Genomic DNA, 9347 nt, shown 5'->3' on the forward strand with positions numbered 1-9347 from the left:
ATTGTCCCACGTTACAAAAAACAAAGTATGGTCTTAAACTATATAACTCCAGGGTTTCATACAAGGCATGCAAGTGGTATGATCCAAACCCCTTTACAATGTACTTGAAAGGTCACCCCCAGGAAGGGATCGGAAACTAACCTGATTTACTTCCAAATTACCTATAGTTTCAGGAACTGGCACCATCAGGTACCTCTGGAAGTGGGGAATGGATAATGGAGCATTGCTTTAAGGTTAGTTTACAAAGCCATTAAGCCCCCACGTTCCTTCCCCCAGTCCGAGGAGCTTGGGGACTCCCCTCTCCCAACTTGGCAGAAGTCCCAGCCTTTCCTCTTGGAGGGAGTAAATTGAAGGTGCTCTGGACTGAAGACACCAGGGCAGCCGGTGGCAGGAGGTGAAACACTCAAGTCCCACTTACCCACTAAGAGTTTCTAGAAAGAACCTTGATCCTCCCACCGTTTACCTGGGCAGACAATCAGGGACTACCAGATACAGGAGGAAAGCTTCTAACAGGAAAGCGATACCAAAATAATCAAAGAGAAAAATTTGAGAACACAGAGCTTATGAAGAGAGAGAAAAATGTTTTTAAAAAACCATTATCTTTAGAGGTAAAATATTTTAACCATAAAATGTGAATACTAGCATATAAATAAAGCAATATCCAGAGGAACAAGAGTTCTTGGAAATTAAAAATGATGGCAGAATTGGAAAACTCTGAGAATTCCCACTGTAAAACAATTAGAAAACCAGAGCGGTGGGAAGAGAGAGAGAGAGAAAGAAACAACTTTTTAGGCAATGGACAAATGACAGAGAAAGATGGAGATCCCTGGAAGAAAGGAAACAGACAAGGGAAGGCCTAGGGATTTAGCCCCAGGGACAGTGTCCAGGTCCCAGCACAGGGACCAAAACAGCCCAGGAGGCTCAGTGAACTGAAGTGACAGAGCCCAGGATTCAGGGAGGCTGAGGCAGCTAACATTTGTGGCCCACTGAAAAGAAGCCGTGGAAACTGAATCTGCAGCTTAATACCTTCCCATGGGGGAAACTCCTGGCCCAGAAAACTTCACTGGGTTGACCAAGCATTTAAGGAAGAAATAACACCAATTCTGTACAGATTTTCCCAAAAAATAATAAGGAAGGGGAAATGTCCAAATTCATTTTATAAGGCTAACATTACCCTGATATCAAAAACAAAAATATTGCGAGGAACAGATCAGACTAATTTATCATGACTACAGATGTAAAAATTTAATCCACCAATATTTTGAAAACAAGAAATGAAAACCAAGTTGGGGTTTTCCAGGAAGGCAAATTTGATTTGACATTTTAAAACCAATCAATGTAACTGATAAACATAGCAGCATCTTCAGGATTTGGAAAAGCATTCGTGAAAAATGCCGTATCCAGTCATGATAAAACTCTTCAAACTGACATCAGGAGGGTGTCTGCAAAATAATCCAGTGACAGACTCAATCGTGAAAGATAGAGTGATTTTCCCCGAGAGAGGGAACAAGGAGGGGTGGCCCCTTGCAGAGCTATTGCTAAGGTGCTGGAGTCCAACCCAGCACAGTAAGGGGCACCTGGCTCCTGCGTCCCCTGAAAAGAGTGTCCCAGTTTCAACACACAACTACTGCACAACCTGGGATTCCTGCTTCTAGGCACGTACCTTGGTGAGCACATGTCTACAAAGAGCATATGAACTAAAATACATCCACATGAAGAAGCCTTGTACCAGACTGTTCATAGCAGCTTTAGCCAAAACCTGAAAATAGCCCAAATGCTCATTAACGATGACTGAACAGAGCTATCACCATATGACCGGGTGCTAACTCAGCAACAGCAAAGAATTTCTGACACGTGAAACAACAAGGAGGAGTGTCAGAGATACTGTGCTAAGTGACAGAAGTCAGACACAGAAGGCTATGTGTCCATTCCTGTGAAATCCTGGCGGATTAGGGTCGCCTGGGTTATGGATGGGGAAGGGGATTCACTGCAAAGAGGTCAGAGGGAACTCTTAGGGAGAGCAAAAACGTCATTATTTGGAAGCAACTATATCAAATAATCAGCTAAAGGAAGATAAAAGGGACTATCTCTCCAGAGAGGAGAATGGGGAAAAGGGGGGACAAAGGGGCCATTCGTTTTTTATATTCAACACTGTAGTTCCATGAAATACATGTATTACTGTGATAAAACTTAATTATTAAAAATAAGAAGAACAGGTAGGGGGCTCAGTAGGTGAAAGCCTCTGCCTTCGGCTCAGGTCATGATCTCAGGGTCCTGGGATCGAGCCCTGCCATCAGGCTCTCTGCTCAGTGGGAGCCTGCTTCCCCCTCTCTCTCTGCCTGCCTCTCTGCCTACTTGTGATCTGTCTGTCAAATAAATTAAAAATCTTAAAAAAAAATTAAAAATTAAAAAAAAAGAATTTCTGTTAGTAAAGAAGAAAACTATAGGGTGACACACATATTAACTGATAAAATACTGGGTTCCTATTATATACATATATATATATACCATATATATATATTACTGTATAAAATTCTGGACTCCTAAAGACATACGACTTTTTACAAATGAGTAAGAAAAAGATAAACTATAACAGAAAAACAGGCAAAGAATAGGAACATGTAAGTCACAAAACACAAATTAGCAACACACAAAAAGATGTCCAATTTCACTAGGAAACAAGGAAATGTAATTTAAAACCACAGGGAGATACCATTTCACAGGAGTGGGACTGGGAAAAAAGTCTAACAGTTCCCAATTTTGGCAAGAGTATCAAGTAACAAGAACTTGAGTCAACTATCAGTATAATGTGGAAAAACGAATTTAATCAGTAATCTGGGAAAATCTAGCAGAGCTGACGAAGTATGTACCCTTAAACCCAGTGTCTCCACACCTAGAGACTTCCGAAGAATGCCCATGCGTATGAGGAAATGCACATAAGAATATTCGGTCAGCATTATTCTACACAGCAACGTCCAGAAATGACCTATAGGTCTACCAGCCACAGAATGGAGAAACTGAGGTATTGCCGCTGAGGGAGTATGGAAGGGCAGAGCTACACATCTTGGTAAGGGTTGAAAAGGACAACCTGTGGAAAGATATCTGCTGTACAATACATGGATCAAACGTTAAAGCACGCAAAGCTGATTGTGACTGCTCAGAGCCAGAGATACATGTGGAAAGACCATGATGAGCAACAGGGCTGCTGGTGATAAGCTAGTGGTTCTGGCTGGTGTTGAGAGGTGGAAGGGGCAGTGATGCGGGGCACATCGGACTCCATGGGTGCCCCTCCGTTTTGTTTCTTTGGCTGGACAGTGGGGGTAGGGGTGCTGTTTCCTTACTCTTCAGACTATCAAAAAATACCACTGATTCTCGTTCGTATACAGAATGTACAGCCATCAAAATACGTTCATTTTAAAATAAATCAAGGAAATGACCACAAGTGTCCAAGTAAAATTACAGCCTGTAAGAGATATAATTAAGAGCTGGATCTCTGAAAAAAAATTCCCAACCAATGTAAGAGGGGGAAAGGAAAAAAAAAAAAAAAAAGCAGATAAAGTTGGAAATGGGGAAGAAGACACAATATAAAGTGTTAAATTTTTACATGAATGCTTTGCCCAGTTGTGAACGAATATACTTCATGGCTCAAAAAAACCAAAACAAAACAAAACAAAAAAAAACCCACCAAAAACCAAAAAAACAAAAACAACCAACCAAAACCAAACAAACAAAAAACAAAAAACCCCCACCAACAGTTTAAAGTTAATTGGTAAAATGTATAACCAATGTAACAGAAAGAAACCTCAAAGGATTAATAAATAGGGAAGAACTATGAAAAGTTATTAGCACATGACCCAAATTAAGGGAGCAGGTAGTTATCCATAGGTTCACTGAGTAAACAATTTCTAGGTGACTGAAGCTCTTCTGGAGGAGGGGAGAGCATGAGTTTGAGGGTCAGATGGGTTTCAATGCTGGCTTCACCCCTATCCTGACTTGCCAGGGAACAGCAATGTTAAATCTGTCTAAATGAGTTAATCATGGGGACGCCTGGTTTTCTGTAAGTGGGTTGGGTTGCCTCACAGGTAACCCTGGACCTGCCTCACAGGTTGTAAGGACTGAATGGGGCAATTCGCATAAATTCCCTTGGAAAACACCTAGCACGGTAGTAGTTCCTGGGTGCTCAAATGCCAGCTCTCTTCTCCCTCTGCTAGTGCATGGCCCTGAGAAGAGAAAACCTATCAGAAGGACTTCTTCTCCCTACAACTGAAAATAAGTGTCTGTTCTAAATCAGGAGTCACTGGTGCAGCAATGGAGAAATTCTAGATGGCTTTTTGAAGTCCTCATCAGTCATCATGAAGTGAAACAGAAATAAGAAAAAAAACAAACAAACTAAAAATGATCTAATGAATGCTTTAAGAATACTGACAGAGAGTGACAAGAGGGCAATAGATATTGGAAATGACTACCATTTCTCTACAGCAGCAATTTCTAGCTAAGAAAACAGAAGATGGTTCTATTCAAAAGTAAAAATAAATCTTCAATAGATAATGAGAGGAACAGCCATAAAACTTTATTGGGAAATATAAAGTAAGACCTCTTCCCATGCCTGATCAGTGCTAACCACTGGTCATCCCTCCAGAATCAGCTCAAGATTTTGGGGTGACCAGGCAACTCAGGAAGACGAAGTGCTGAATCCTGAGAGTTGGGAAAGGCACTGGGAAGGCCTGCACCATGACCACCTGGTTTTTCAGGTCATTACCCACATGTGACTGTCAAATTGTTTCTAGGCACAAAACTCCTTCATCTTCATATTCCCCCCACCCAAGTACAGGAAAGAACTTGTGGTAATGAGGAGTAATGGAAGAATAGAGGAGGTTATGCTCAAGTGCCAGGACAGCAGATAAGGTTCTTTTGCTTAATTCCTCCATGCCCCCCTTCTTTTGTCAGAACCCTGCTTGTATAGTACGGAATGAAATACTAAAAATGCCTTAGCTTGGGTATAACAGAACACACAAATTCAGAATGCTACCAGGTAAGTTAGAAGAGATTTTTTTGGAAAACTGAATTTTAGAGTTAAGACATTTAAATTCCAGAACAGATTGAGTCCTAGACATTCCACGTATAAATCCCTGCCTGTTTTGCTGGGTGAAAGATCAGTACCAAAAGGTTTTAAAAAATACGTCATAGCCTGCAAAATGCCAGCTCAAACAGAAATGTCGTAATGTCTTGGATAAGGCAATATGCTCTCTTAGAAAATTTAGCACCAAAGGGAGGGGCACCCACCGGGCTCCTCGAGACAAGTAACAATCACTAAACTGTCACGTTCTCTATATGCTTGGGCTACAAGTCTATGCCACCTACCAGGTGCCAAAGGAGGGACCTGGCCAAGTGTAATCCTAGCCACACTCTAATGACACTTCCTGCATGGTGAGCTGCTGACAACAGGCAGAGAGTAATTAAATGTTGGCTGAATCTGTGCACACACAGATGAACAAATACGAAGGCGGCTGAAGAAGCATGCAGGGTTTAGCTGGCCCGGCTGCTCAGAAGGCACATGGTTAGCCGGCCCATCTCACCCTGCCGTGTGTGCAACCTGGATAGGTTCCTCATCACTGAGAACCGCCAGCAGAGACCGTACTGTGAGATGCTAAACAAGGCATGGGGCAGGGGGAGTGGCCCAGGTTACACTGGAGGCCTTTTCCAAACTGAAGACTATTAATCAATACCAATTAGGGAGAAAATTCATGGATAGGAGGGCCCCCATGCACACAGGGACCAATGTGGCAACCAGATGCTGCGGTGAATGAGAAGGGAAAAGACAGTGTTCCTCAGTCTGGAGCATTTGTGGAGGCCCTCCTGGTGCCTCCCATACGCAGGGCTCTTACCAAGCCAGAAGCTTCCCGACGTGTCCTCCAGCATCCATTCTTCTCCTTTTCCCAGTTGGGAAAACACATCTGACTGGGGTCCTAAGAGTCCTGTTTTTGGGGGGAAAAATGGACCACATCTTATTCATACCAGTGATAAAATCATTGCAAGGAAGAGACCTGGTCCTCGGGACTTCCTGGAAAAGGTGACCCGATAGGAAGGCCAGGGGACAGGTGAGTTCTTCAGAAGGAAGAACAGAAGCCTGGGGCCTGACACAGACCAGCTGTTCCCATGTCCTTCTCCCTGCTGACACAGAGAGAGGATTCAGCCCTGTAGCCTTTGAAGCATCTGCACTTAGACTCCAAAGGGGTTGCGTCCTCAGGACACCAGGGGTAGGCGCGCAACAGCCCTGAACAGAGCATCATCGATCAGCCCACTCCCAGCCCAGTCTTCTGTGAGGAACCAGTTTGAGAGTTTCTAAGGGTCCCTAAGGGATCCCCATATGTGAAGCTCAGTCCTCGGAGGCCCCCGCTTACCCAGTGAGACCAGGTTGCTGTAGTTCTCCAGCATCACATCCCTGTAAAGGGCCCTCTGAGTAGGGCTCAGCTGTGCCCACTCGTCCCGGGTGAAGAGCACGATCACGTCCTTGAAGGTCACTGATTCCTGTAACAGCAAACCCCATCCCTGGTGACCAGCGGTGACCCCCTCCCGTGGCTATCTGGGAAGAGCTGAGCCTGGCAGGCCCAGGAGCCCGTTGAGAGGTGCAGGACAGTACAGAGAGGGCTGGAGTTCTACAACAACGTAAGCATTTCCTCAGGGTGTCCCGGGGCTGAGCTTTTATCAGACTTTGCTTCCTGCCTTGAAGAAACACGTTGTGTGGAGAAGATAGGCTTCCTCAGCACTGAGACTTCATTCTTTTTTTTTTTTTTTTAAAGATTTTATTTATTTATTTGACAGAGAGAGATCACAAGTAGGCAGAGAGGCAGGCAGAGAGAGAGAGGAGGAAGCAGGCTCCCTGCTGAGCAGAGAGCCCGATGCGGGACTCGATCCCAGGACCCTGAGATCATGACCTGAGCCGAAGGCAGCAGCTTAACCCACTGAGCCACCCAGGCGCCCTGAGACTTCATTCTTGCTATTCATTTCGCCCCAAACGTTTTCTCCCATTTCCCTCAATATGCCCTCCTCCACCCCATGACCAAATCCTACCCAGACCTCAGCCTCCACAATTCCTCCTGGGCACAGCCGTCCTCAACTCCCTTCTCAAGTGAGCAGGCCCAGCAAAGCACCGTCCCACTTTACTGTGGGTTCTTGTTTACTTTTAGATCCCCCCGCACTGGACTGTTAACTCCAAGAAGCTAGGGACTGTGTCCCCATCTCTCTTGTCTTCCCGGCATGTCTTGGAGAACATGGCCTCGCACCTATTACTTGTTGCTGAGCAACTCCTTCCTGCTTGTCTTTGGCTGCTCACCTACTCACCTCCAACACACGAACACAGTTCCCACAGGAACAGTTATTCTGGACAATATGACCTTGTCCCCTCTGATCACAACTAGTGCCTTGCTTAGAAACTCTTGGCTGAGAAGCCAAGAGAGGTGGTGTGCCCTGAGAAGGAGTTAAGGAGAAGCCCAGAGAAGAATATCAATCAATCAATCTATCTATCTATCTTTATATACATACAGGAGGAACGGGGTCAGGCCTCCAATTGAGATTGGATTAAGAGAAAAGCTCTTGGTTAGGGTAAAAAAAAAACAAGCCCACCCTCTCCAAACCTCTACATTTAAAACTTTTAAGTCAATTTTGGGGGGTGGGGACCCTGTAACAACTCCCCACTCACCTGGACCATGGGTGGCAGGTGCCTGACAGCCATTCCTTCTCTGATAAGCCCTTTCAGAGACTGGCAGAGTGGGACCAAGGCTAGAAACTTCTACACACCTGTTATGAGGAGAACTGGGTTAAAAGAGATCAGAGGACAGACAGTCCAGACTGAGGCTGTGAGCATTCCCATTCTAGGAGTCCCCCAGTACCCTGAAGCAGTAGATTCTTGGTTCCTATTTGTTCCCAATTCTCTCTCCTCTTTCTGAGGATAGTTTTGATGGCCTCCACTGTCAAGGGGATCCCTCCACATGCGGCCATTCCCAGCCCCACACTCTCTCCCAGCATCTAAGTCAAATCCTCCACATCTTCCCGTATCTTTTTTTTTTTAAAGATTTTATTTATTTATTTGACAGACAGAGATCACAAGTAGGCAGAGAGGCAGGCAGAGAGAGAGGAGGAAGCAGGCTCCCCGCTGAGCAGAGAGCCCGATGCGGGACTCGATCCCAGGACCCTGAGATCGTGACCTGAGCTGAAGGCAGTGGCTTAACCCACTGAGCCACCCAGGCGCCCCCATCTTCCCGTATCTTAAATACGTTGGGTTTTCCTTGCAGAAAGCACCCTTCAGCCCCAGATCTCGGGATTTCTACCCACTCCTTGGCCTTTACCCTGAAGTTACCTGACAGGTCTCAAGAGAAGTTTCCTCCCTGCCTGGAAGGAGAGTGGAGGAAGTGGAGAAAGATGGTCTTCTTTCTCCTCCGAAGGCAAGCTACGAGGGCTGGATCGTCACTGCCAAGGCCTCTCAGGCCAAGCCCTTCTCTGACCTCAGGCCTCTTCCCCTCCACCCAGTCTGGATGACAAAGAGCCAGAGCGGGCGAGAGGCAGTGCATTTGTGTGTCTGGGAGGCGGGGAGTCTCCTTCATAGAACCGGCCCTCCGGCCCTCTGCCCGGTCCTCGCGGAAGCTGCTGCCGCGACTGCGGCTGCGGCTGCGGCTGCGGCTGCCCGGGCCTCGGCGAGGTCCGCAGACAGGGCTCCGTCACGGCCCGGAGCATCCACCTCTGGAGGCGTCCCCCGGCTCCCCGGAGTCGGCTCCTCCGAGACACACGCAGAGGCCTGGACCGCATCCTCCTCCACATGCGCTCGCACATTCCGACCCTAAAACCAACAGCCTGAACCTGGCCGTCCTCCCCTTTCCTCTGTGGAATCAAACCTCAGTCATGTGTCCCGAGAAGTTTGGGGCATCGGGATCAGCGTCCTCCGGCACGGACTACTACCCGTACCGAGTCGCCGTTCTTTCCCGCAGCCCTGGCCCCCGGGGCCCGACTGGCCGATCCCGCTCTCCCGACGCGGCTCTGCCCGCCGTACCTGGTCACCACAGGATTGCCCTTGGAGGAGCCTCTGCCTGCGGCGAGAAACCGCAACCGCCACATCGCAGGCTGAACACAATGAGCTGGAGTCGGCAGTCCGGATCGGAACTGCGCTTGCGCGTTGCCCGGGGAGCCGCTGAGCCCAGTACCCGCGATTCCGAGAGCAGCAACACTTCGGCTTCCCAGACTCCACTTCCCAGAGGGCTAAGCGGCGGCCAGCGCCCGCCCCTGCGTGGCGGGGGGGGGAGAAAGTGATATCGTGCGCCTGCGCAGACAGAGCCCGGCCCTTCAAAACGACGCCC

The 9347-nt window shown here is 47.3% G+C and overlaps 2 protein-coding genes across 2 annotated transcripts in view; both read right to left on the bottom strand.

Moving 5' to 3' along the window:
• ZFP2 (ZFP2 zinc finger protein) overlaps window positions 1-9347 on the bottom strand; it is a 30806-nt gene that overhangs the window by 12087 nt on the left and 9372 nt on the right. The window lies entirely within an intron of this gene.
• Window positions 1311-9123, bottom strand: ZNF454 (zinc finger protein 454). The gene is made up of 5 exons (XM_044262693.1): window positions 9044-9123; window positions 7700-7797; window positions 6402-6528; window positions 5886-5975; window positions 1311-1442 (listed from the first exon to the last, which is right to left on the bottom strand). Exons 2-5 carry the CDS (start codon window positions 7730-7732, stop codon window positions 1420-1422), a joined length of 273 nt encoding a protein of 90 aa, XP_044118628.1. The 5' UTR covers window positions 7733-7797; window positions 9044-9123; the 3' UTR covers window positions 1311-1419.

Source organism: Neovison vison, chromosome 1 (assembly GCF_020171115.1).
Source record: "Neovison vison isolate M4711 chromosome 1, ASM_NN_V1, whole genome shotgun sequence".
In the NCBI taxonomy this organism is placed as follows: Eukaryota; Metazoa; Chordata; class Mammalia; order Carnivora; family Mustelidae; genus Neogale; species Neogale vison.

Coding starts and splice junctions, on each gene's coding strand:
- ZNF454 (XM_044262693.1), bottom strand. CDS start 7,732: ATGGCTGTCAGGCACCTGCCACCCATGGTCCAG. Junction 6,529..7,699: donor ACCTGCCACCCATGGTCCAG/GTGAGTGGGGAG, acceptor TTGCTGTTACAG/GAATCAGTGACCTTCAAGGA. Junction 5,976..6,401: donor CAGCAACCTGGTCTCACTGG/GTAAGCGGGGGC, acceptor CCCCAAAAACAG/GACTCTTAGGACCCCAGTCA.